This window comes from Geospiza fortis, unplaced genomic scaffold (assembly GCF_000277835.1).
Source record: "Geospiza fortis unplaced genomic scaffold, GeoFor_1.0 scaffold23, whole genome shotgun sequence".
In the NCBI taxonomy this organism is placed as follows: domain Eukaryota; kingdom Metazoa; phylum Chordata; class Aves; order Passeriformes; family Thraupidae; genus Geospiza; species Geospiza fortis.
The window spans coordinates 11,291,544-11,319,407 of record NW_005054303.1 but is presented as its reverse complement, the minus strand read 5'-3'; the positions used below and the strand labels follow the sequence as shown (position 1 = coordinate 11,319,407).

General features: G+C 36.4%; 1 protein-coding gene across 1 annotated transcript; it reads right to left on the bottom strand.

Annotated features, from left to right (window-relative positions):
- On the bottom strand, positions 1 to 24,989 carry CUNH14orf39 (chromosome unknown C14orf39 homolog). The gene is made up of 17 exons (XM_005417951.1): positions 24,941 to 24,989; positions 24,567 to 24,623; positions 21,532 to 21,658; positions 17,854 to 17,943; positions 14,244 to 14,431; positions 13,731 to 13,773; positions 13,179 to 13,299; positions 11,925 to 12,019; positions 7,334 to 7,473; positions 6,781 to 6,860; positions 4,591 to 4,676; positions 4,433 to 4,497; positions 3,241 to 3,308; positions 2,787 to 2,926; positions 2,134 to 2,269; positions 849 to 906; positions 1 to 212 (listed from the first exon to the last, which is right to left on the bottom strand). Exons 1-17 carry the CDS (start codon positions 24,987 to 24,989, stop codon positions 1 to 3), a joined length of 1,755 nt encoding a protein of 584 aa, XP_005418008.1.
- Positions 24,990 to 27,864: the final 2,875 nt, after the last annotated feature.

Genomic DNA, 27,864 nt, shown 5'->3' with positions numbered 1-27,864 from the left:
TCAAAATAATGTAAATAGCTTTGTATTTTGTGTGGAAGAATGAAAACCTTTCATAGAAGGAGACTGTGGTGATCTCTGATCCTGTCCAAATGCAAATGAAAAACTAACATCATCTTTTCCATCTCCAAATGCATGAGAAGTTGATTCTGAGGGTTCTGAGGGGAAGGGAAAGGCAAATGCATCCTCATTTTCTGGTTTCCCAAAAAAGCTACCTATATGGAATACAGATAATATTTGTTATTAGGTTGAATCTGAGAGAATATTGCATTCAGCACATGCTTCTTTATTAACATATTGTGCCAAATACCCCACTGAGAATCACCTTACAGTTCTGTGTTTATTAATGCGCCAGAGATGATATTTCCAGGGGGCTGATATTAGAATTGACATGGGATAAAATGTGGAGCACTTGTAGGTTTAGAACAACAAAACACTGTTGCATGATACATTTTGCAAGAGAGGAGTTTGTAAATAGAAGCTGCAAAAGTGTTTATTTAGAGAAAAATGTGATGACTCATTGAAATACTTGGACTTTGTCCTCTCCCTTGCAAGTGCTCTCATTTTGTTTCAAACACACCTAACACTATCCCTATTTCTTTCTTTCTCGTACCTCTTCTTTTCCATGATACATCAGAGGTTTAGAGCCCAACATGCAAGGGAGGATTTAAGCTAAAGGTTTAGTTAAAACACAAACGAGCACAATAAACCACTGAACTACATTACCACAGCTGAACATCCTTTCAGACAATCAAAGGAGCTCTGTTAAGCTGGATCATGAGTCTGTCAGTCATGGGAGCACAAGCAGAAGAGAGCTGATATACACAAGTACATCTGAGCTTCAGACTTACCAATATCTTCATGTGGGGACAGAGAGTTCAGGTTTCCCACAGAATAATTTTCCTCTGTCTGAAATGTAAACAGATTTTTTATTTAACAAACTAGAAAGGCAAAAATAAACTTTAATGCTGATTGTATTTGCTTTTTTGTGAGAAAAACACTGTCTCAGTGAATGTTAGCAGCTTTACAAAATCTGGATTTAAAGGTATTTATCAGTCCCTAAAGTTGCAAGGTAAGTTCTTTGATCAAATGGGTTTTCTGATATTTGCATGCAGCTGCAAACACTCTTCCTCCATTCTTCTAGAAAAAAAAAAGACTGATAACAGTCCAAAAGCTGACCTGACTTAATGCTGATTTTTAAAACCAAAATTATTCAAAACTATTCAATTGTGACATTTTATAAAATCTTCAAGCAACAACACAACAAATACTTCCACTGAATAGGGCCTCATATTGCCAGAAAGAGTAGCAGGATAACCACTTGTCACTCTTAAAATGAGTTCTTAGATTTAAAATAGGTACTGAAGTTCTTCAAAACTCTCATCTAACTTTAAAGACTCCCAGATCTGCTACAGCCTGGTAAATTCTTGTTTTCTGCTGCTGAGCAGGCACAACATAATGTGGGTTCTGACAGCACTGGGTGACTTAAAACCCAACTCATTCCTAAACAATTCACAAACCACACACCAGTGTGTTCTCTCCTACACACAGGTCATGCTAAGCCCTCTCCTATGCATCCATCCTGGATCCCCAGTTATCTACCTCATAGCCCAGGAGAGGAAAAATTACTCTACAGCATTGGAAAGAAAATGGAAGACCTGGATTCCATTCCCTGTTCCTTTTAGTTGCCTGCCTAGCTCCTCCATTTGAGTATAGCTAATCCATATTTGCTGTTCAGTAATGCTAATAGACCATCCTGTCTTCCCTTCTCACTGTTCTTCACAACTTCATCAAGACAAAAGCACACAGGAGAGGCATGTGAGTTGTGAATTCTGCTAGAGAACTTGAATTTTGCACTGTAACACTCAACCAGAAACCTTTTGGTTAAGCGAGTCACTGTATATTTGCACATGACCCATATGAGAGAGATTCATATTTGGTTTAAAGTCATCATCATAGGGGGATTTGCCAGGAAAGAAATTAAACATTTTCAAAGAATATCAAGCTTAAAGAACCCAAGACGTTAAAAAAAATGTTTGCTGCAAAGATAACCAGTCTGAAAAATCTCATTCAGTGTCAATGCTGTTTTATTTTGCTTTGTGGAAATGTAATGTTCACAATTAATCTTTTTTTTACCTCATCAGATGAATTTTGTGCTCCAAACAGAGAAGAATCAAATAAATTAAAGCCAGGTGACTTCTGGGAGAAGTTCATGTGAGAAAAGAAAGCAGGAGATTTTGATGTTCCTTCTTCACTACCTAAACTTTGAATGCTGTAAATACAGAAAGGTAGAAACTGTATCAATAGCTTTTTAAGTGCTGTAGATGGCTTTTTTCCTTATATATTTTCCTTTTCCTCTTTTTTCACTTTTATACATCCCCATAGCTTCCATCAATAATTGCTTTTTGCATCACAGAACAGATAACACAATTCTTTAAAGTAAAGGGAGGTGGTGCTCTTACCAACTCCGTGCCTTCTTAACAAAAAAACCAAAAATCTTGTTAAAGGTAGAAATCAGAGTGACAAAAATTACTGTAGGAAAAGACAATGTGTCTCATATATTTCTAAGCAAAGTACTTATTTTTCAAAACAGCTTGAACTGGAAATGATACTGTAGGAAGAAAACTTAACAAATATCAAGCATAACTCAGGAAAAAATTCTAAATATTTTCAGAAGAGCTTTCTAGAAAATTATTTCACTAGTATCTTCCAAAAATAGCAGAAATGCTTATACAATAAGTGTGAGTACAACTTTTTGCTCAGAATTAAAATAAAAGTTGAAATCATACGAGTCAAATAGAGGTGTTTTTGAGAAGTGTGGGGGTTTCCCCTTTAAGTCAGGTGTTTTAGGTGCTCTTAAGAAAGGTTCTGCATTTTCTTCTTCTATGTCAGGATTATCTTCATTTGGCTTAAAACCTGTGTGCACATCCTATTGAAAAGAAATAGACAATGATGTTTGTAACATACATTTCCCAAAATATCATTATTCCTTTTAACTGTAAATATGTTCTCAGTGGAGCCAGCACTGAGCCTGTTTATTTATAGTTCTGTGCAAGAAGTGAGTTTTAAATGCAGACTTTTTTCAAAACATTTCATCAGCTCACATTCATGAAAATGTTACGCACCAATTGACACTTCACCAATTTCTGAGACTTGCCTCTTGCCAACTGAATCAAATATGTCAAAACACTTTGACTATTCTAAATAAACTTCTTTCTTATGACATAAAAAGGTTTTTCTTACTTGAGGTACATATGAACAGTCCATGTGCTCATCTGCTTCTTCATCAACATGTTTGGCCTCCTGGCTTGCTGCACAAAAAAGACAGCACTGCCTGTATTATAACAGCATTTTAAACAGACACACAAAAATGACATTGTGGGAAAGAATCCTTGAGAAAAGTTCACCAGCTTGGTATTGCTATTGGTAAGGAAGTGTTCTGATTGTGGTTTTCTCAACAACCCATTTTGTGGCTCTGTCCATAACAATTACCTCTTGTTCTGCCACGTAGCTGTCAAAGCATTACTCAGGCTGCTGCTTGTGGTTTGGTGCGTTCTTCAAACCTGCCCATTGTTCCTGAGAGTGCTGTGTTTGTCTACTCCAGCTATTACCCTCTGAGAGGGCTAATAGTCAATAGAAACCAGGGGGGAACAATATAAAAAGCACATCCATGTGACAGTGATGAAGTGTAGTTTAAAGAACTGGGCAAGAGTCAGGAGGAGAAATGAGAAGAAACATTATCAGACTTTCTGCTGTGAGAGTTTCTGCTCTAAATTTCAGACTGTGCTATGTCTCAGACACTGTGGGTTAAGGTCCTATATTCTCTTTGTAAAAAAATCTAGGCTATAATCCTTTACATGCATCTAAATTAGAAGTTCAATTAGAAAAATAAATATATAAAATAAGGAAGAAATATTTAAAATAAGGAACTGAAGCTCACTTCCTTGTGATTTCAAAAACTACGGGTGTATTTGTAACTACCCTGGCTTTTTTCTGTAAGCATTCTGCATGTTTGTCTCCAGTTAATTTTCATCTTTAATAATCTCGATCTGATTCTTCAAGATACCTAAATTACTGGGTTTATTATGTTTCACTTCTTTGCATTTTCTCGTGCCTTCTGGCTAGATGTTAAAACTGGATTTCATTTTAGCCAAGTAATTTGAAACTCACGTTGGAATTTATAAGAGATGTTGGACAGATCCTTTCCCTCAAAATGATCAGTGCAGACTAAATCCCACATTACTGAGCAGTTAAGTCTCTATTTAAATTAAGACTCTGCCTGTCTGCTATACTCAAATTTTGAGCTAAACAATCAAGGTGGAAAAAAAATTAAAATGGTGGTCCTCTCAATGCCAGAGTTAAAATTTGGTTCCTAGAATTTCCTAGTTTATAACTATATGATCCAACCTTATAAAAAATTACAGTAATACTTTACCTATTCTTGCATTTTCACTCTCAAACTGTTGATAGGAACTCAACTGCTTTGGAAGATCTGACAGTCTAAAAGACAAAGTTTAATGTTTGTCTGAATGTGAATTATTTCCATAAATCCCAGCCTCAAGAATGAAAGCTCTTTTGTTAAAGAAAAGTCACCTGAATTTCACTTGGTTTTTTATGCTTACTGTTGATGGAACTTGGGCAATTTGTGGGCGATTAGTCCCTGCAGTGTCAATAACCATCTAAAAAACAGAAAAAACTCAAATGAGGCAACAAGTGAAATTGTCACTTCAACAGTATCGCTCTGATTTCTCCTTAGACTGTGGAAATACCTTCTTTCAGCCAGAAAATAAGGATCAGACAATGTAAAAACTTTTTCTTTGCTTTAACTACATTTTGACAGCATGATACCCTGTATTCCGTAATTTTTTTATACTTACTCACAGCACTGCTAACTAGATGTGATTAATTAACTTTTCTGTAACACCAATAGTGCTATGCCATTTAAAAACTTCCTGCAGGTTTGCTGCTGCTGCAGCCCGGTTGCTCGTGCTTGAGAACACAGAAAGGGCTGGGGCCAGAAATCATTCTGATTTCTCCTTAGACTGTGGAAATCCCTTCTTTTAACCAGAAAGGGCTTCTTTTAAAAATAAAGGGCTGGGGCCAGGCCTGGCTCTGCCTCTGGAGGCCAACTGAGCATCCACATCAGTCTCAGTCAGCACATGTCTCATGTGGGAATTGAAAAACTGCAGAAAATATGGAAATACTCCCAACCTCACAGACTTTCATCAGAGCAGAAGCCATGACTCTTCTATGTAGCATGTATTTGTGCCTTAAGGGCAGGGTGAGGAATCTATGCCTCACCATCAAATAAGACATTAGGGAGCGTCTAGTTCTTGTTTAGTTTTAATTAACAAAATTTATCAAACTGAGTTCTATTCAGAGTAGGGGACAAAAGAGCTGGTTCTGCAGAATCTGCCTGCCATTGAACTCCTGTAGTGTACAGCACACCTTTTCTGAAGCATAGCAACCTTCTTTCTTCCAACCTTTTTAGTTTTCCTCAGATTCCATCTTCTTTTCCTTGTTGCCATCACCCTTTCTTAAAGTTCTCTTAACCTTGACTTACTGCTTCCTACAATTGTCTAAGTGCAATTCTAGGTCCCAGACTCCCAGCCTCATCTCTAGATTACCCTGGCAACAGCCATTCCATCATCCTCATCATCTCCAACTCCCTAAGTCAGTCACAAATCAGAATTGCTTGAAATTTCTTCTCGTCTTTCCCCACTCAGTCCTGTCACTGTCCTTCATCTTGTTTTGTGTTATGAAGGCTTTGTCTTCCACACAGACTTCACTCTGAACCATTTAGTGATTACTCAACTCATTCTTCAGTTCCCTTGAAATTCTTAAGAAAATCACAACTGGTTATGCTAACTTTTTTCATCTGATTTTTTGTTGCTCATGAAATTTTGATTTTAAATAGATCCAGTGAGATGTCCCTTAGAAAGATGGTTTAGAGATAAAAACTTCCCCAAGCTCCTGTGCAGCAAACACAGTTAGAAACTCTTCTATCCCTTATGGCCTTACCCCCTCTAATTTCTCCATTTAATATTTTAACAATCTATTGCTCCTGTGAATGGTCTTGCACTCCATGAGACTACTGGTGGTTTTCACAACTTTGCAGGTTGTACCTCCAGCTTTCTTCTGGATTAGTTTATTGTATTTGAATAAAAAATATTGTATCTGAATAAAGCTGCAATTCACTCCATCATTTCAAAAATGTCATAGTAACTATATTCTTATGGGTGAGAGATAGAAAATGGAGTTGTGGGCTCCTGCAGTGCACCAAGGAGTGTTGTTCATGGCTTTTTTCCTCTCAGCTCAGATTTCTGTTTCTGGTCAAACCTCAGAATGGAGTTGTTAGCTGTGGGCTGTCCTGTACACTCAGTCCTTTACGAAACTCTTCATTATGGGGTAGATGGCTCGTGATTCATCAGTAACAGAAGGGTTTGATCCTCCTTTAGAGTTCCAAATATTTGCTACATACAGAGGTTATTTTCAATGCTAAAAACTGTTGTACAAAATGAGTTGTAGGATGGTCCACCTCGATTTGGCATTAGAATGCACTTTGTAAGAACACAGATATTTTCATAATGAAAAGGCACCAAAGAAAGATTTTTGCTGTGATTACCAAGCAATTGCAGATTACCATGATTAGCAATTTACAGTGTCAACAGGCTTTATGTAAGATATAATACCATGAGGTATATTTGAAGTGTTTTAAATTTAAACAACCAGATAAAACAGATTATATAACTTCGTATTTTTACCAGTGGGACAGCAACACACCTGTGATAAATTTTCTGCAAGGCTGGAGGAACTGCTGGTGGCCAATGAAAGTTCCACTGATTTCTCTTTTTCTTCTTCCCCTAAATTTACAAATATTAATTAATATTGTCAGTAAGGTTAAGTATCCAAAGTATGGCATTGTTAAACAGAACTTGGGAACAAACCTTATAAATTTTCCGTTTAATAGAGAGCAAAAAGAAACTTATCACAAAGTATGAAAGTATGAAACAAATAACAGCTGTTTAATATTTACTGTACTAATGCAAACAGTGTTAAAGATATTTTAGATTTGAGATTAAATTCTTTTCAGATGTTTCTGACACCACACATTGGGTGTATCTGTCATGTTACTTTACTCATTGTGCAGATAAGGGAGAAATCAGACACATAAGATTTACAAAACATAAAAAAAGGTAAATATCCAACTTCCATTGAAAGCCTGGCTTCAACTGTAAGTAGTTGAGCAGCTCACTAGATTTGTTATCATCACTTATCCATTCTTTTGCACAAAAATAACCCAAAATGCTCACTGAAGTTATTAAACACACTGCACCTGTTTCTGGTCTTTGCTTTGAGAATCTAAAACTCTGTACAGACTGGACAAATTTCCGAGGAATGTATGGGACATGTAATGTTTTATACAGCTGATGTTTCCCCTTTGGCAAAGATGGGTGTTCACGCTCTTCAAACACCCTAAACAGATTTAAATTAAAAAGAAAAATTACTCATTGCAAAAGAAAAGAAATCATAAATATAGCTGCTTCAAATAAGTGGAATTCTCAAGGGCATTGGATGTTGTCAAGGAAGTTCTACCACTTTCAGCACCAGTAGTTGACAAAAATGAGGTTTTCTTTAAATAATATCAGAGAGAGAATATCTCTGAAAAAGAAGCCATAAAGAGTAATAAGCCAATCATAAGAACATTGTTGGCTTAAATTTTGTCAGTATCAAAGAAAAGAATTAGTATTGTGGAGTTTTACACTTTAATCAAAGTGCCTCATTATTGTAGTTCTGAAATCACATTTTCACATTTAAAACCACTTTTTTCTCTCTCTGAGATTGTCTGGAATACTCACACTACACATACACAAAAGAGAAAACTGCAGCAAGTGTTTTCACTTGTGGGGTAATTATCTGTGTAGGGTAAATAGCCCTTTACAGTGCAGAAAGACAAAAGTTAGCAGAACAATGAAGAGTAAAGTGGCTGTTTGGCACAGGAACATTTACTATTTTTTAGAATAATGAGTTCTATTTTATTTTCTCTCTGGCATGCCTGCTTAGTGCCTCTGTGCTTCTAGCTACAACATCTGGTTTGTAGTTGACTGAACAATGCTGTTCAGAACAAATGAAGAACTGAGTCAGTCTTTTTGTTCTTCTTGAAATTCTCCATAAACAAAAATAAGAAAAAATGTAGGATACACTTTATAAGATAGCGTGGAGTAAAATTAGCAACACTAATTAAAAAATACCACTGAGAAGCCTGGCTAATTATAAGGACCTAACACATTAAACTCATATACATAGAAAGCACCTCAGCCAAGTGTCTCTGATGGAAAAGACTATTTTCACTTGCAGTTACATTTATACCTGGTGCTGTGCTGGACTGAGACTGAACAAACTGTACAAAACATCTACCACCTAAAAAACTAAAATCCAAACTAAATCTTTCAGTTACATCACCTCTAGATAAACCTGTGTCAAGAATGAATGCCATAGAAAACAAGATGTGTGTGGCTGGTCTATCTGTAAATTCAGATCCAGGGAGTCAAAAGCACGGAGAAATCAAAACAGAGCTAAGCACAGAATTCTGGTCGAAACTGTTTCACTTTGTTCCAAATGGCTCATTTTACCACAATCATCATTCAAATATTAGATAAAGTTTAAAAAGGTTATTGTGGCTGAGGCCATCAGTTAGACTGCCATTAATAATGGGGGTTGTGGTTGGGGTTTTTTTTTGTTTGGTTGGTTTGGGTTTTCTTCAGAACTTAGGATGCCAAACTCTGTTTTTAAAAGTTCCTGGAGTCAGTTTCCTTGTGCTTCTGTAAAGTCTAGCAGACAATACTATAGTTCTAAAGACTCACTCTCCATTAAATGAAAAAATCCTCTTACAGTACATATCTATATCTATACAGAATAATATTTCAAAGGCAGAGTTACAAACTAAACTCAGAAGTTCTTAAGATATTAATTCTTTAAGTAACAAAGTCTTCCAAAAGAGCCTGCAGTTAAACTCAATGCATATGCAGTACACCTGCTCCCTTCCCTCCACAAAAGCACTAATGAAATATAAACCATGAACATTCTCTGACATTAATTAATAGCACTGGAAGAAAAAAAAAAGTGCATCATGAAGCTGAAAACAATCCAAATTGCAGCAACAAGAATAATCATTTGTCTTCTTTTTTCTACTTCATTGTTATTACACATCTGAGTAGATAAAAACTCTTTATCTTGATCCATACTGCAGGGGTTTTTTAAAGTGCAAAGAGAAAAACAGATATTCTTAAGCCAAAATAAATTGCCATTTCCTTAGTAGTATTTTCTTCTTTGTAGCATAAAGAAACCCAAAGATTAATATTAATTTCCACCAGAGGAATCAAGTGTATCTCATTATACATATGAAGAATCACAGTTGCTTCTGTGGTATTTACAGTTACTGAAACCACATTCAGTATTCATCAGGAGCATCCTTTTGAGTTGCCTCTTCATATATGTTTACATTATAAAACCAGAAACAACTTCCTAAGTCCTTTTCTAAGATTTGTATTATTAAGTTTTTTCTTTGATCAGTAGAAGTCAATCACTTCTGGTGCAAAGATGCTGCAAGAACTGCAATAATCCACCATGGAATCTCCCTTATGTGAAGATGTAACAAAAAGCTCTCACTTGGAAAGTAAGAGGTGGAATTAATGCATAATCAAATTGGAAAGAAAAAGAAATAAAGAATTAGAGTCATGGACTTAAATCTCTCCCAACCATTTTACAAAAGCAGAGAGATTGAACGCTACATATGCCATAGCACAGTTCAACTACCAGCCTTTCTATGTAATAAATGGAATATCTAATTGAGAAATCAAGACCAGAGCTCAAAAGGAGCTGAGTCCTGTGTGGTGACTGATGAGAGCTCTTGCTTTGGAAATTAAATTGTGGTGCTTGTCAGTGTAACTGCTGAGCTGTGAATCAGTGACAAGAACTGGTAAGAGCAGAGGAATCTGTGTTTTACACTCCTAACCAGCACCTGGCCCCACCTAAGTGATTTAAATAACAGTGTTCCAGCTTTTTGAAGGAACAGTTCCCCCTGCCAGCCTGCTGCCCAGGGCAGAACATGTATATCAGCACCTTTAAATGGGTTTGCAAGTTGGCTTCTTGTCTTGAAGCCTTCCAAAGCTTTTCATGGGTATCAATCTGTACAGTGTTCTGCCCAGTGCATTCATTGCTCTCTTTAGTTCTTTCCCTTGCTGCTGCTGGTTTCATGCTGGTCTGGACCATTTCATGGAGATTCACAGCAGAATTCCTTTTTATTGCGACTTCTTTTGTGGCAGAAGATGAAGATATCTCCTTTCTTCACAAAGACCTTTTTGCTCAGTAGCCACTTCGTAGTGGCTGCAGGACAGCTCAAAAGAAACTCCTGCCTTTGATACCCACATTCTGCAGTTGTATTTTTGTACATTGCTTTGAGTCTGCAAAGGTTTTATTTCCTATGGCTTATTTTCTCAATACACAGTTTCTGTCTGTTTTTTTTTTCCAGAGTTCTTTTTTGGTTTTTTGGGTTTTTTTTTACAGCTTCATATTACACCCATTTTTACCACCAATAGTTACTTGAGCAGTCACTTCCACACTTTCTAGTGAAGACTTTTTTAATACACTAATGTCAGATAAAAATATTAAAAAAACAATTTTATGCCATTTTCTACAAGACTTTATGTTGTGGAACATACACAACTTCAGGTGAAGGTACAAGCAGACTCCATGGCAGGAAAATAAATGTACAAACAGCAGCTCTGGCAGTGCACCCTATGGATTCCTTACCACGAGGAGCCTCACTGAGGGATTCTTACCCCTCCATACCCAGAGCATGGACCTCTGCCTCTTACAGCAGGTCTTTAACTGGTGTTTTGTGTTCTGCAGACTGAACACACATGGGTTTCTTTGGAAATTCAAAGAGAGTGCTTTCCATCTTTTTTTTACCTTGTCTTGAAACTAGGGGGATTTCTTGCTTCCCCATGTTTCTGTTCTTTACAATTACAAAAATCTTACATGAGGAGGTAAAATGGGTGCAAAGGCTACACCACAAAGAAATGTTCATCTCAATGATTCATTGGTCTGTAAGAAGATATTAAAGACTTAAAAGGTCCCTGTGAAAAAATTCTTAGGAATTACTAAAATGACACTTTTTTATAGATATGTTCCACTAAATGCCTATTTAAAGCCCTAAAAGGATTCTTTTTCAAGCACGCCATAATATAAAATCACTCACACAAAGTCTTTCAGACATATTTTTGTTTAAAATGGATTTTGGTCTAAAAGTGCCAGATCAACAGGAGATGTTTGAACATTCCCAAGGACTCCAGATGAGTGCAAGATAGTCCCCATGGTGATTTTCAGTCATTGTAATTGAGCTCAAATTAAAGTGAGTCCCAGCTGTAAATGATCACTGACTAATTTACTAAGCCATTAATCCTGTCTATGAAACTTTCACTCATGCTTGTTTTTAAGAGCTAAATTAAGAGTTAAATTTCTTAAGTAGTTCAGAGGTGAAGACAACTGACATGTGGAACCCTGACTCATTTTCCAAATACATATATTTAGTAGAGTTAATGTTATTTTATCTCTGACTGCACAGTCACTGTAGCTGCATTCAAAACTACTCACACAGATCTCTCAGCTGAGGAGAATTTGCTTCTACAAAATATTTTTATATCATGTTTCCAGATACATTGAGCTTCCAAGAATCAAAAGTTGTCACCATCTTAACCCCCAAAAATATAAAACTTTTTAAATTACATAATTAAATCACATGATCAGGATTAGAGAAGCTTGTCAGTCCTTATTGAACAACAATCTGTGTTTTGTAACAGTCTTTGTGTAAATTCTGACATAGTATTCTGGATAAAAGCAAGGGGAAAAAATATTTTGAAGTGTACCTTTCTTTAAACAGTTCTGGCTTCTCAAGACTTCTCAGATTTTTTCCTTCAATCTTTTCAGAATTATTTTGATCTTCTTTAGTCTCTTTGAATCTCTTAAAAGACAAAGAACAAGTGACATAAAAATTGACAGAACTTGAACTATTTTAGCTACATGCTGCAAAAGTTTTCTAAACCTGATGGATCAGTGCTCAGTAGTAGTTTCTGTAGCCAGGAGGTTCTGAAGAAATGAGGAGAACAAGGTTAAAAAGAGGCTTCTTTTTTTTTTTTTTTTTGGGTCAACTGTAACAACTGGAATAAATGCAGAAGTTTTGGAGCATGGGTGTAAATGTCAGAACCTGGAGCTCTTTACATGGTCTCCTTCATAGCTATACAAAAATTCACCACATCCCTTCTTCCTGTCTGTTTACACAGCACAAACCACATTGTGAAATTTCAGTCTGGAACCAGGAGTGTCAAACAGGATGACAGAATATAAACAGAAAAACCACCTGTGCAAAACGTGCTGCTATCAGCACAAGGCAGTGAATGGAGTCCTTGATCATCTGCTCCAGACAGATGGGTAAAAGCACCCAGATGCAATTCCCATAAAAAGTTACTAAACCTTTACAAGATTGGGCTACTCAGGCTTAGAAGAGACCTTTTACAGAGGAGCAGGTCCAAAATCTGTACTGATAAAATCCCTTTGATTATTTTGAAGATTCTCCCTTTGGAATCAGCATTTCTCCTGGTCAATCAGCCAGTTTCACTTCTGGGTGTTAGAATACCCACACATGTATTTTGAGGAAAAAAATAAGGAAAGAAAAAATTTCCATTATTCTTTTTGTAAAGCATACTTAGTTAAATAAAAACCCTTAAAAATCCAGTAAGAAAAAGAGTATGCAGCTTTCACCCAGTGTGTGACAGCTACACACTCAAACCCTGGGCCTCACTGAGGAGTGGCCCTGATCTATTTTCCAGTGTATTCTCCTGAGCTGACACCAAAGTCATCGTGACACGGTGCCTTAGCAGAAACTGTGGCACAAACTGAGGTCAGCAGAAAGGAAGCTGCAAGAACTTTCACATCCATGGCCCCTTCTTCTCTAAGAAAACACATGTGATGCTATAGAAATGTAATTATAAGGCTGGGATCATCCTGTTGTCTGTGAGATTGAAAATACACTAGTTTTTTGATGTTTCAGAAAATGTAACAGTGCTATGTATGACCATATATAAAACACATATTTATATAAAATAAAATTAAGATACAGTTACCTTTTTTAAACAGTCAAAGTTCATTTGTAATTCTTCAGCTTCTTTTTCCAGTTTGATGGTTTCCTGTGCAGCAGCTTCAGCAAGCTGCAAGGTTTCCTGTATTTTTTTCCTCACAGAGGCACTTCCAAGTCATGGAATATATTTTACAACAATATATTTTCTCAAGCAAGGGATGCCACCAGATTCCTGACCTCTCTATGCCATAACACAAATGCTAGAGGTGCAGGAAGCCCTGATAAATCCACATTTCCTTGGCAAATCTTCAACTCTAACATCTATTAAGCTTCTCCTAAATGAAGCATTTTAATGGATATGTTATTCAATAAATTTTGTATTCTTTACTCAGAATGCTCCCATAAATTCAAACTGAATAACTGAATTTGACCTCCAGTTTTCTCACAGAGAAATGCCAATGCTGCCACTCTAAACATAAATATATAAATATATAAATATATAAATAATTACTATCTTTTCTTTTCTAATAAAAAGTTGTGAAAGGTAAATATAAAACTTCTTTCCTGACAACTGAACAACACTAGAAATCAAGGATACATGTGTACAGCCCAATCATTTATGGATGTAAAAGGAACAGCCTCTGCAAAAATAAGACCATTATTATTATTCAGACCATTAATTAACAAATCAATTTTCTTGAACAAATACAAGATAAATTAATAGATTGGGTGCATTGATCTTGGCTTAGTACAGATAACAATAATTGCAGTATAACAGTAGTGGCATTAAAACAGCACTAAAAAGTGATGAAAATTAAATTTATAATTTTGAGAGGCTCGATCTAAAGAAATCTTAGAACATTTTTACCCCAAGAAGTTCAATGACAAATCTCTCCTCATTACATTTATGGGTTGGAGGGAGCAATATCAGTATGTATAATCTAAATTCTTATTTGCTACATATTTTTTTTCTAAAAATGGTGTGACAAAGAGAATATATTTTATTAGCTTAAAGGAAACTTTGGAAAATTGGAGGTTTTCTGTATGGTAACTTTAATGTGCAGTGCACTGCCAAAAGGCTTTATTGCAAAAGCATTGACAATAGCAGTACCCAGAAAATCCAAGCAAGCATCTTCTTTCCGTTTGTATTTTTGAAGGCATTTCAAAACTCCCTTTTGAATTTCTTCAACTTCTTCCTTTATTTGGTAATACTTCTGGGCCAGAGGATCTTCTGTATATTTTTTGTGTTGTTCCTCCAAATTCATCCTACACTGGGTTATGGAATCCTCATATATTTTCCTATAAAAACACATGTAATTTAATTTTTTTTTCCACAGGAAACTATTGTTTATAAGGAAAAAAACCCTATAAATTCTGGCATCAGCTCAGTTAATTTGCTGCTGTCATAGGAAAAAAAATCAGATTATATTTAATATGGCAATGTTTGGCTTTATTTTTTTATTTTCCAGCTATATTCAAGGAAGACTATGTTGTATGTAACAAAGAATATGATATAAAAACTAGCCAAAGCTCCCTGTTCTGAAGGGAATGTAGGCCATACCATATTCAAAGGCAGCCTGGCAGATACAAATGTGTTTTTGCCTGTGTAATTATCATGAAACTCACTGCAGGCCAAAATCTCTGCTGGTGCATGTTGGCACAATTCCATCAGTTTTGGTGGAGCTAGATCAAAGTTACAGTGGGAGAGAATTTGGCCAAACTTCACATATTTAGAGCAGCCTGGTGCACCACTGGACTGAGAGCCGCCTCCAAGGAGATGCTGAGTAATCTCTGTCTGACTTGGGGAAGCCTTAAACACACACATCAGTCACACTGAAACAACAGGACTATTCATACTTAAGGTTAAGCAAACACTTAAATGTTTAAGTGGCAAAGAGCCAGAATGTTCAGCTTCTTGTGGGGCTGCCCTGTAAATTAATGTTACAGTAAATGTAACTTCAGTGACACCATGTGAGCACAAAGCTATGAATTACTGAAGTAGGTTACATCAATTAATGCAGGAAAAGCTTATGCGAACAATGGAGAGGCAAATTTTAAAAAAATTAAATTATTGGTACACCTAAAGATTAGCAAGAAATTCCTTTATGGAAAAAACTATGGTGCATAAAAGTAATTAAAGCCAGAAACCCACCTCTTAACCTGGCCCTACATTGAAGAACAGCTCTCACCACTTGCAGAGCACATGGGACTTCCCTTTAAGGAACACATTTTATCTCCAACTGCTATTTATCATTTAATTGCAGCATGACTGAAAGTCTGCATTTGAGAGTCCTGGCTGCCCACTGGGTGTGCCAGGCAATGGGAGAGAGAAAAACTCATGTCTACATTCAATACTAGAATCGTCTGCTCTTACAAAAGGAAGCAAATTCACAAGGCAAAACACAGTCAGATTCTAATTTTCAAATCAAACTACACTCCAGGCAAGAATTCCTGTTAAACTGACTGTTAAAATTTAGGGGAGAGAAGCTGTAGGTCAACACTGGGAATCAAACCTAGAAATTGATATTTCCCAAACTTCATGTAGAAAATGACACTAATCTATGTGCTTTTCTACACAGGTGGTCTCAGGAATCTAAGTTTTTTTATTTACTTAATATTTCTGTATACTGTACAAAATTTTTCAGATATGAAAGATGAAAAATATTCAGTTCTATTTAATTGAATAGATGTTACAACAATCACTGGTCAAAAATAAATTTACTAATAAACTTAGAATGCATTACAAATAAATTTAAATAATATAAATAAGTAAAATAATTCGTTTTAACAGGTACATTTCAAGCTTGTGAATATAATCCTAAAACTTTATATTCTTTTCCCAAAATCTGTTTTTCACAGATAATATCTGTGGCCATACATAGTTTAGTAGTCTTGAGCAATCATCACTATTTTAAATATTTTCTCCATGACAATCATCACAATTTTAAAGATTTTCTCCAAGTAATTTACATCCTGCAGTTCATGCAGATAACACAGACTATTTAGAATTCACCACTGTTTACATTAATCAGAAAAAGTTTTAATCTAATTACAACAGGAAAAGGGCAGCACTCACAACCCCCTGAACATTATGTGGATAGCAATTTATTACTTTTTCCTTCTTCATATCACTTATTTTCAGGATCAATTTCCAGTTCATAAATGCATTCTTATATGTTCTTTAAACCATTAACAACAAAAGAATGTGGAACATTTTATAAACCTCCATTATAAGTGCCTAATTAAACATGAACTGATCTGCCCATCTTTAAAACACATCTTTCCATCTAAAGCATCATGTCCTCAGTGCCCCAAAATGCCAGACTAAAAAGAACATTCAGTTCATAAAGTTCTCAAGACACTCATTTTTCTTCCTAATTTAAATATTTAGAATTTACTGAATGCACATCTTGCTGACTTGAACATATCTTCAAATGCTTTGGTGCAGAGAGACTATTTTTGGGGCACAGTTTCGAAAAACACATGAATTAAATTTATTTTGTGATTTGTACTCATGACGTCTTACAATTAAGCTCAGGAAAACAGATCAAACACTTTCATGTTGGAACTGAAACTAGTTATCTAAAGAAGCAATTTAAAAGTAATGCTTCTTTGGCTTGTCAGCTCAAATTAGTGAAAGCCAAAAAGGCTTAATCATATACTCATAGAAAGCCAATTTAGCCTTATTTTTCACCAAATTTAGAGCTCTGAACAGGAAGAAGAAAGATAAGCTACTAAGTGAGTTAATTAAAGGCTCTCAGGCATGCTGTTCCTGCTGTCTTGGACAACTGGAGAAAAGAATTATTACAAAAACTCAAAGGCAATGTTTTAAATTACCTAAATTTTCAACTTTTAACTGGTATTTAGGTATCTGGAGGGGTTTGCCATGACTTCTGCACCACAGGGCCAGCAGCCTCCACCCCCTCACAGGCAGAGCAGGGCAGGTGAGCAGCCCCCCCAAACTGGAGATCAGTTTTACTTTGTTCAGTAGAACTTTGGAGGGTTACCTTGGCACACCATTTTTGGAACATTTCTGTGAGAATCTTCAGGGTCTGCTCTTTATTTCATTCTCTGTAGGAAGCTATATTGCACAATTAATAATTTATTTTAAATGCTGAGTCTAAGGAAGATAAAAGAGCTGAGATGCCACTCACTGAACAGAATTGAATTTGCAATTAATACTGACTAGAAGCTTGCCCACAACAAGTCTTAAAATGATTTTAGACCAGGGTTTTCTGAGCCACTTACTCATTTTTCAGGACCTAGCAGTGAGTTTGCATGCTTTGTGGTTATTTTGAAGAATATACTACTTGATTTGTATATCCTGATCATGCTATGCAATTCATATTCAAAAATAAGGAAATGCATAAAATTATCTAAATGCTTCTAACTATTACCTGAAAACATTAATTATTTTTATGTATTGGGCTTTTCTTGATGCAGTAGGCAATCATACAATTTTCTGAAAAATTATAATAGCATTACGATGGGAAGCAACTGATTTTCAAGAATTCCTACCTTATAATATTTCTTCAGCAATTAAAAAATAACATATGCTCTCATAGTAATGTAAACAAAAATTCTTTCAATTATTCAGTCACTTATAAGTGACTATAAACTGAAAAGTTTGTAACAATTTTTTCTTGCAGACAGCACTAATTTTGCTGGTCATTTCAGTCAGTACTGCTGCTGGAAACCTCATCTTATGTGATCATAGATACCTCTCAATTTCTGTGGCTTCCTCTAAAGCTTTCATTTCATTTATCAAATATTCTCCATGCTTTTTAAGAATTGCATAGGTGGGCTTCCAGCTGTGGACAAAGTAAACAAAAAATAAAAGCATATTAGTGATCTTTCTTAGTAAAAAAATTTTTAGAAAAGAAAACACCTGGATACTTTATCTAGCTTGCAAATGATTTATTAATTTTTTGAAAGTTAAAAATAAATGGGTTTAGTACAGAAATCTTTTGCAGGCATACATTTATTTTGTTTATATTTTAAACCTGCAAATTCAAGAAAAAAAGAAAACATTTAGAATTAAGAAACATTACAAAGCACTTTTTAAGAAATTAATGGAATGAACTTTCCAAGTTTTTGGAGCTAATGCTAAGTAATGAGGCATCTAAATCCACATTTTAGATCCTCAAATCACCATTAATCACCATTAATAAATCCTTTAGATACCTTGAATCTTCTTGTTGGAGACACCCACAACTTCATTCTCACCAGCATCACCAGCACCCAACTCACACCCAAATGCACTCAGAATTTCCCCCATTTGCCAAGCAAGTCCTGCTCAGAAGGCATCAAAGTGACTTTCCTGCAGCAGGAGCTGTAGGTGGTACTGGGAGCAGAGCAGCTTCACAGAATTTTTGAGACTATTGAAAGAGCAGGACTTCCTCAACATCCAGGTGTTAGAGATAGCTCTGCCTTGGATATGGGAATACCAGAAAAACAGGCAGATAGACTTTGTGATTCAAGTCAAATTCAGATGTCATCTTTAGGAGAGGCATATTAAAAAGTTTTTGAAAAGAAAGAATCCTGTCTGGGGAAAAAATGGTATAAGAAGCATGAACCATCCAGCACTCCTGGCACAAATTGTTGGACATCATTTGTGTCTTTTAATCACCACTGGTGATTAAAAGTGAAACTACAAAATGTTACTTCACCATATCTCCTGCAAATTCAGCAGAAAGCTGAATTTCAAAAGGGTAAGATTTTTTCAAAAGCAGAAACCAACATACTTATATAAAAGTGTGCTTGCAGACCAGACACTGCTTTGTTCTTTTACTCAGAAAATTCCATTACTTTCTATGGAGGAATAAAACAACTGAGATGTAGAATTCATAGAGATTTTATTAATCAGAGCACAAGCCATGCTGTGAGTTACATTTTTTGTTCACATCTATTCTGTGGACATGAAAAAACATGTGGAACAAGAACAGTGGTTTGTGAACACAGCCAGGCATGCAGGATTCAAGCATCTCATTTACTTGTTTGCAAAATGCATCATTGCCTCATAGATGTCCTTGGTAGCCATCACATTTATTTGTCCTTCCTTTCATCAGCCAGGGTACAGAAAAGATCTCTAACTACACATCTCTGAGAGCAATAAAATTATCTTGCAGTTTGTCTTGGGACAAGACAACAATTCATTTTCCTAACTAACAACATTCTGAGTTCAAGTGGCTTTTTAAAAATTATCTTCTATTTTCATTAAATCCAACCATCCTTGCATCCAAATTTAAAAATTGTAAGAGAAACAATAAAATTGGAATAGGTTCCATCAGCAGCATTTCACCCCTTCTTACTGATCTGGGATCAACATTTCTAGTTTGAATCCTTCAAGAAACTAAATATTAGCAAAATGTCATCACTTGTCTAAAAATATGTTTCACTTGGGTCATTTTCTGCCTTCAGGTCTTTTTTATATAGACCAATATGGATTTCTTCAGAAAACACAGTATTATCCCAATACATCTATCCCATAAATCATATTTTCTCTAGACTTGTTGAATATAAGAACCTTGTATCTTGTTCAAAGTCTTCAAAACTGCTTCAATATACTCAGAATGTCTTGTAACCCAGACAAAATGTTGCTTCTCTGAGAGCTCTGTTGAGCTCTATCACTGGCAATTAGTCAGCTGTGAGGGTGATTGTGACTCCAGAACAGTATCTGAATTTACAAAACCAACATTAGAATCATGTCCAGTATAGATGGAGTGTCAACTAGAATAAATTTTAGAAGTTTGGGGTGATTCTACTGTGTAAGTGCTCTAATTGTCTGATCTTATAGCTGGGGCTTGTTTATTGCAGTTTTCAGTCTGTCGTTAAATGACATTTCCAATAATTTAAGACACAAAGTCTCTACTCTTCTGCAAGCATTGTCCTTCTATGAATACATGTATTCATTAATGAGTCACTTCTCATTTTCAGTCTCTTTACACTAATGCCATTAATTATTCTTTGTAGGACTTGAGCCAAAACCCATTGAATTCAATGATTAAAATTTAGATCAGATCCTTAGTTCTACCCTTAATTTTTTACTCCTTCATTTGCATCACTTAACAGTTTGTCATTTGCAAACAGATTTGCAGCCTCAAAAAGATATCAAGGGAAGCAGTGTGAATAGTTTCATAAACTTGTGTTCATTTTATACTACATTGGAGGCAAGAACTTAATGTGATGGAAAAATAGATTTTTTTTACCAAGGTCAGATCTTTTCCCAACTCATTTAATGGTAAAGCTACAAATCAGTATTGAATGGCAATTCATTCAAATAAGCCAGCCACTTTATTCACTAATAATTCCATTCTTGCTTTTTCTTTCTGAGAGTTCAAAATAAACCTAGAAAGGACCCCAATGCCATCTTTATTTCCTTCTTTATTCTCAGAAACACCCACACTCTCCATTCATATTGCAAAGAAAAAATTCAAATGTATGTCATCGATATTTTTATTGAAGTACTTACCTTTAGATATAGAATTGTAAGAAAACAAAACAGAATTTGCCAAAAAATCCTCACTCCAGCTTCTGAGCAACTAGTCAGTTTGGGGAGAAATGGAAAACACTGATGGGTTTTATCACCTGGAACAAACTCTCCGTATTGTCAAATATAGATTTGCCTTTTCAGCTACCCTTGCAAACACCTGAGGTTTTAATTTTTAAAAATTATGTGTTAGGAAGATAAAACTTCTTGTAGCTAAATTGTGTCTTGAAAAGCTTCTAATTACTAAGATCCAAAAGTGATCAGCATTTAAAACTTGAACTAATTATCCGATACAAACATTTATGTACGGAAAACTGTGAATGGCAGCCCATTGCATTCATCCAAAGATTGTGCCCTGAAGACAAATTTTGCAGTCTGGAGCAAAACTGATACTGGAATCTGCCAGCAGAAGCACACACATCTGTACAGAGAGGCAGTTATGGCACATCTTGTGTAAAAATATGTATAGAACAAAAAGTAACTTGAAACCTGTTGTGAACAAAGAATAGAAAGATGTTCAATTTTAGGAAGTCTTTTTTTTAACAGCATTCTTAATATTGGTCAAATTTGACAAAACTCAGGTGCATCCAAGTGTAGAAAAATTATGTTTCTGTTACCTTACTACATGAATACTTTAGCATGCTGCAAAGATAGTACCTGTGAAAACTGGGGATTTAAATAAAAAACCAACCCAAAATTAAACGTAGCCTACTTTTCTATAATTCTTCTTCAGCAGATGGGTAATTTTTATACCTAAAGATTTGCAGTTTAAAAAAAAACCCAGGAGAATACTAAAGTTTTCTTTAACATCACTGCTGTCAGAACACACTCACACTTATTTTTCCCTTCCTTCCTCACTGATTTCCTTAGTGCCAGCCCCAGCTCAGAGCTCGGGCTCTTCCATACTCACACATCACAGTGCCTCTTGCTGCTCTCGTTGTGCTTTTGCAAATCAGCAACTGCCTCATTGCTTTTCTTTATATTTTCCTCCAACCAAGCAATATCATTCTTTTTTTCTGTGATTTCTGCAGTGTACGCTGGAATTAAAAAATAAATTTAAAAGTAAATTCATGCATTTTCAACAAATCCATGAAACAAAAAGTCTATATTTAGAATGATTAAAAATTCCTTCCTAAAAAACTTAATCTCCATAATGCCAGGTGAGTGGACAGCCTGCAGTTAAGCAAGGTAACAACAAAGTCAGTCAAAACAGGGATTCCCAGCTGTGTGGTGAGTACCTTAATTATCATTTAATATTGTGAGACTGCCATGGTTTGTGCTTTTTCTGAATCCCAGTCTGTATAGAACTGAAGTAACTGTAAATGGTATTCCCCAGTTCAGTGTTCCCACTGAAACACTCCTCACTCTCTATCCAGAACCAGAACTATCTTTCAAACATTTGCATTCTTTTGCAGAAGCCCAGAATGTCAAATATTCTGAGTGAGAAAGCTGACTACAATAAAGGAAATTTTTTTAAAAAATCACAAAAGGCATATAAGCAATTAGTGCAAAACAGAAAGAGAAAAAATAAAAAGTAATTTTCTCAATGTAGGAATGTGTAATGTATGATAAATTGGTATAGGACACAGGTTAATTAATTAAAAAGCGCATTATAATAACAGGTTCTCAAGGACTATGATATCTGTGGAGATTCTTAAGGCAAACTTAATTCTGCCTCTTCTGACAGCAGACAACTGATAACACTTTCTGAATGGGTGGCTAGAGGAGAATGCATGTTGTTGAGCATGGTCAGTGCCCTCTTCACAAGTAAAAGCTGTGAGAGCTATCATGCATGCTCACCTTGCAATGCAATAGGCACAACTTGGTGAATGCTTTTTCTCTGCATTTTTTAATTCTTTTTTTCTATGCAAAATTTCAGATTTATCAGTGCTAAACCACCCCTTGCTATCACTGCTGCCCTGAAGCAATAAATGCCAGAGTAGGTGGCCCTATAGAGAAGCCAATCACATCCTGCCCTTCTCTCATCTACTCCATTGGGAAGAGCATCTTAGTGATGCAACATGGGTCTGGAGTTGTTGGAATTACTACTCTGAAACTTCAGTCTTCCTGAATTTTGGCTCTGGTTTTGCATTATTTGCTATATATTAGTTTTCAACAGCATCTGCCTTTATAGAAGAAAATAAACCACTTCTCACAGAAAAATGTCAGTCAGTGAAAAGCAAGAATTTCTCAATGTCATTTAATAGCTTGGGTTATCCTTGAGTTATCTTCAGTCCATTAATATGTTCAGTATCTATAGTCAGTAACTTGCCTTTACTTAGCATGCAGCATAAATATTGGACAACTGACATGGCTTCATTTCTGTAAGTAAACAGCTGAGTGTGGCAGAACCCTGTAGATGGCTTTTTGAGATTTACCAGAATATAACATAAGATTATTAACAAATTACACTTCACATCTCATTTACTACTTTTTATAGACAAGCACTTCTGTGAGCTGCTCAAGGACCTGTGCTTTCACAAGGACCTGGTGGGTGAGGTGCATCTCACCCCAAAGTGCTGAGACCCTCTTCAGAACAGCACACCCATGGCTGTAGCTACACCCAGCTGAGAAAAGCTGGCATTTTAAAAGTTTACTTTATCCAACCCACTTTAAACTGTTTCTTCAGGATAAGGAAAATCACATCCTAAAAGTGCCTATTTCCCTCCACTGGTAAGAAAGGGACTGTAGCCAAATAGCCTGATGAATCTCACACCAAAAGTCCAAGGCTGAATGTTGCAGCTGTTCATCTGCCAAGTAATACTCACACAGAGAAAAAATTACATCAGTGTTATTTTTTTTTGCTAAGTTTTTGGAAGACTTAACCCAAACTGCTAAAAGCCTGAGTGTTGGCTGTGTGTTTACACATATTTAGGTATCTCTGAGCACAAAAGCAGCTATGCCATGTTACTACACAGCCCTTGGATTTTGCCTAAGAGCATTTACCCTAACCCTGCATAAATGTTAAGAAAAGCCTTATCTCTGAGGTTCAGTTGTGTGACTGGAGAGTTAAACCAGAATCCAAGGCGTGCCAGATTTAATGTTACAGATGTTTTCATGTTTAAGGTGCTTCAATTTAATTGTGATAATCTTCTTAATGAATAAGTACTTGGACATATCAGTGAAGATTATTAAAAATGTTATAATCAAAAAGAATACCAATTAGACCAGAATTTTCTCTTCTGCTTTTTTTTTTTTTTTTAAGGGAGGGTATGTGCTTGAATATCTACCTATAAAGTACCAGAGGTGAGCACAGATGTTCTCAGATTGTTTGTGGTAGAGAAACTATTCTTCAGACTTCATGAAATGATTCCACATAGTAGCATGGTTAAAAAAATCAGTCCAGACATAAGCCCATAGTATTGTGCTGTCTGTAAGCCCTGGGAGAGAGCAAATTTGATGCAGAGCAAGACTTTCTCTTTGGGTTTACTGTTTTGAATTTCAAATAAAGTAACCGCTGCTTGATTGCAAAAAAAGAAGAACAAGGCTTGAGTACGTAGTAGCAACTGAGAGAACTTTCATTATTTCAAGAAAACAGAAAGGGAGAAGATGCAGTGAGGCAGAGGTCCAAATCTGGAAAGAACAAAAAACATGAAGAAAGAAAGGGAGGCAAGTGGCAGATGTATTGAGCAAGCACAGCTGAATCAAAGGGCTGCCAGTGACTGTGAGGAGCTGCAGAGTCAGAGCAGGAAATGGCGCAGCATGAAACTGGCTGTCCATGAGGCAGCTGAGCAGCCTCGGCTAAAAGTGTTGAGCAAAAGCAAAGTCTGCTGGGGAGAATGAGCAAGTATTGATGGCTAAAGACGAGGCAGGGTGAGAGCAGGACACGGGACAGCTTCCATTGTTTATCCCGCTTCCGCCCCCGAGACACAGAGCGTGTCCCAGGATTAACAAAACAAAATCAGTGTTCAGCACCCAGTAAAATGATCATTTATCACTACTCACAATTTATCTGATGATCCACATGTTCCTTAGCACTGTGATTCTTTTCTATCTGGGAAGCTTAAGAAGAAATTAACCCTTCATTATATACATATAGACGAGTGGAGTTGTGAAAAAACACGCTGTGCAGCATTAATTACACAAGCTCTGATTAACAACTATTTTAGCAAAATATCTAAATAGAAATTTTACTATTAAATAGCTGTCAGGACTCCTCTCCACAACCTCCCAGCTAACATTATGTAGCCAAAGAACAAAAGCTTAATATTATAAATTTAATTGAAGTTAATATAACTGTTTAAAGCAGAAAATAAAGCAGACAGTATGCAGTGCATAAGTAATTGTTAATAAAAAAAATGTATGATATAATGACCTACCAAACTTGACCAGAATTTTGTCCAAGCTGATCGAAACCTGGCCACTCATTTCTTAAACTTCAAAAGAAAAATGCAATTCAATGATTTACACAGTCAAAAGCCTTGCTGACACAATAAACAAGTAAAAATTCCAAGACAATACCACACATTGTAACATAAAAGGGAGAAAAGTAGTTTTAACTGCATTTGAATTACTATCTAGTGGAACCAAATTTCTCACTAACAGTGGTAAGGGATTTGTAAGAGTCTAAACCACGCTTAGGGAAAAAGGACATTTATAATTTAGGTAAAGCGTTGCTCCTGGAGCAGTTCTGTTTGAGAGGCTTAATGTTCTCAGAAGGCAATGAAGAATGCAAGGAGAGATGTTTGTGTACAAGGTGTGTAGCCCGTACTCCAGCTGGTTATTAAGCCTTTGGACTGCCGTGCTGCTGATGGAAAAGCTCCTTCAGCATCCTGCACGCTCCTCCTGTGCCCACACTCCATCACGTCCACTGAAATCAAAGGTGTGGGAATGCTAGGTGTGATTAAAGACAGAATTCTCACTAAATGGAAAACGGATTGTTATAAATCATTTCTTCTGTTTGTACCGTGCTGCCACGTGTAGAAATTCAGTTTTTGGAGCTGGGGGATGATGGCGATCTCTAAAAGGGCTGCAAACACCGTTCATCAGGACGCTCCGGCCACAGCTCGTTAGCTCAGGTGCATTAACAGCGAGCGAAGTTGGCCGGGCTTTAACTCTCCCCATCACACCGCGAGAGGAGCAAAGCCACGGCAAATCGGTGCTGAGGATGAGATCCTAATCCAGGATCAAGTGGAATAGAAAACAACTGCAGAATTGGACTAAAGTGGCATTAAGGCTCCATCCTGCAGCACTGGGGCTGCGGGAGCGGGAGGAGGCAGCGTTTAAACGCTGGGCGTTTGACAGAAATGAATTTGTCTCATAGTTAAGGGGGGGATCAGAACACCTAATCCAAGGGACTGGATTAGCACAGGCTGCGATAAAAACTCCGAGAAAGAGATAATAGTTTTACCAAATGTATTTAACGGATTGAAATCCTAGTGCCTGAAAACACTTAAGGTAGCAAATAAAAAAAATCTTCTGAAAATACTAAGAAAAATAGTAGGAAATACTACCTCAAGCCACAGATCAAGGAGAATATTTTCGCTTTCACACCATGTGAAAAAAAATGCAAAGTAATTCCTTAGGATAAAAAAAAAATTAGTTTGAAGCATGTATTAAAAAGGTATTCTCAAGAAACAGTTCAATAGTGTTTATTAGCTGGTTTTCTGAAACTTCCCATAAAAACTGTAAGATATTGGGGTAAAGAAATTTTATTTATTGTTTTATAAACTGCAACACAAAGTTCATCAATGGAGCAGACTGTATAGCTGTAAATTATGAATACTATTGTATTACCACCAAAAAATACAAATATTTTTTCCTTTTGAATATTTTTGTAGAAGAGTACTAATGTTTTTGTAGAAAGAACTAAAGTGTTTATTTTCTTTCATTGTATTTTTACAATAAAATTTATTAAAAGGGTAAAGTTGCAGAAAATAGTGCTCCTGAAAGCATGCATGTGTAAAATATTTATTTTTCTGGTATTGTTAAAAAGCAGTAGTGTAACTGCAAGTGTCAAATGCTATTCTGTGCTGTGAATTATGAGCATACAGGTGTCACTAGTAGAAAACGCTGAGAAATCCAATGGCACTGGTAATATATACGGTGTTTGCAGACTTTAAAAACAATAGGTAACACCAGCCTGTAACAAACCTTTGACATCTGATGTCTTCCAGGATATGACTGTAGCAAAGACTGATTCTTGGACATACTGCAGAAAAGTAGCATCAAACCATCAGCCAGCTCAGGATGTTGGCTAATTCAGAGGAAATTCTCCTATGTGGCTGAATTTTTTGTTAAAGATAAATATGTAATACACGCAACTGGTTAGATCAGCTTCAGACTGCATCTGTTTTTTCTAATGGAGCTATTCAGAATGCTGCCAGGAGAAAAGTATTGTCATGCATTTTGCATTTTTGCACGGCATTAATGTAATTACACGGCATTCAATCACGGCAATAAAGTTTTGTATATTAGAAGATTGTATTGGGTGCAGAACCCACAAGCAAACTGCCTGGTGTGGTCTCAAGCCATTACAGCACTAACATTAATAATGCCACTTCTCAGTAACTCATCTGGCAACAGCCAGGTTCTTCATTAAAAGGTGGAAAATACCCATAACCTGTGAGGTAAATATCTTCCTTAAAATCCACATCTCGATTCTACCAGCTGTAAACTGTGTAACAGTGTTAATTCCAGTTGGCTATACATGAATAATTTTCATTTTAGGGAGGCTCTTTTGAGAGCAAACCTGTGCTTCTCCCGTGCTATTCATTACTGTTTATGACTGTAAAGGGACTGATTATTTGAATCTTCTTGACATTTAGAAGAGCTTACATTTCGGGACTTTTTACCTCTGTTGATAAAATAAAATAAAAATGTGCCTCTCATCGTGTTGTTTATGCTACTTTGCCCTTCTTTAACCACACTGTTTTAGGAAACTTTGGAGAAGACCTGAACCCCATGAGGAGACCTGAACCAAGAACCCATTGGATTGCCACAATTTACTTAGTCAGGACATACCAAACAAAAGGCTTTTAATGCAGATGATTCCCTAAAGTCTCGGGGTTTAAAAATTAAACCTATTTTTCTTAAAAGAGAAAAAAATGGGGGAAACCCCCATCCTGTGGGACACCACAGGGGCTGCGGAGGAGCGCCACGAAATGGCGGCGTGAGAACCAGGGCCCGAGTCCCTCAGGGCGGAGAGCGCGGCCGGGGCGCTCAGGGGACCCCTCTGCCTTTGGGGGGCCACCAGCACCGGGAAAGCGACCAGAACGCGGCGGCTCCGCATCGTCTCGGGCGC

Coding starts and splice junctions, on each gene's coding strand:
- CUNH14orf39 (XM_005417951.1), bottom strand. CDS start 24,989: ATGAGTGGCCAGGTTTCGATCAGCTTGGACAAAATTCTGGTCAAGTTT. Junction 13,774..14,243: donor TGCTTGCTTGGATTTTCTGG/GTACTGCTATTG, acceptor TTATTTTTGCAG/AGGCTGTTCCTTTTACATCC. Junction 6,861..7,333: donor AAAGCAAAGACCAGAAACAG/GTGCAGTGTGTT, acceptor TTGTAAATTTAG/GGGAAGAAGAAAAAGAGAAA.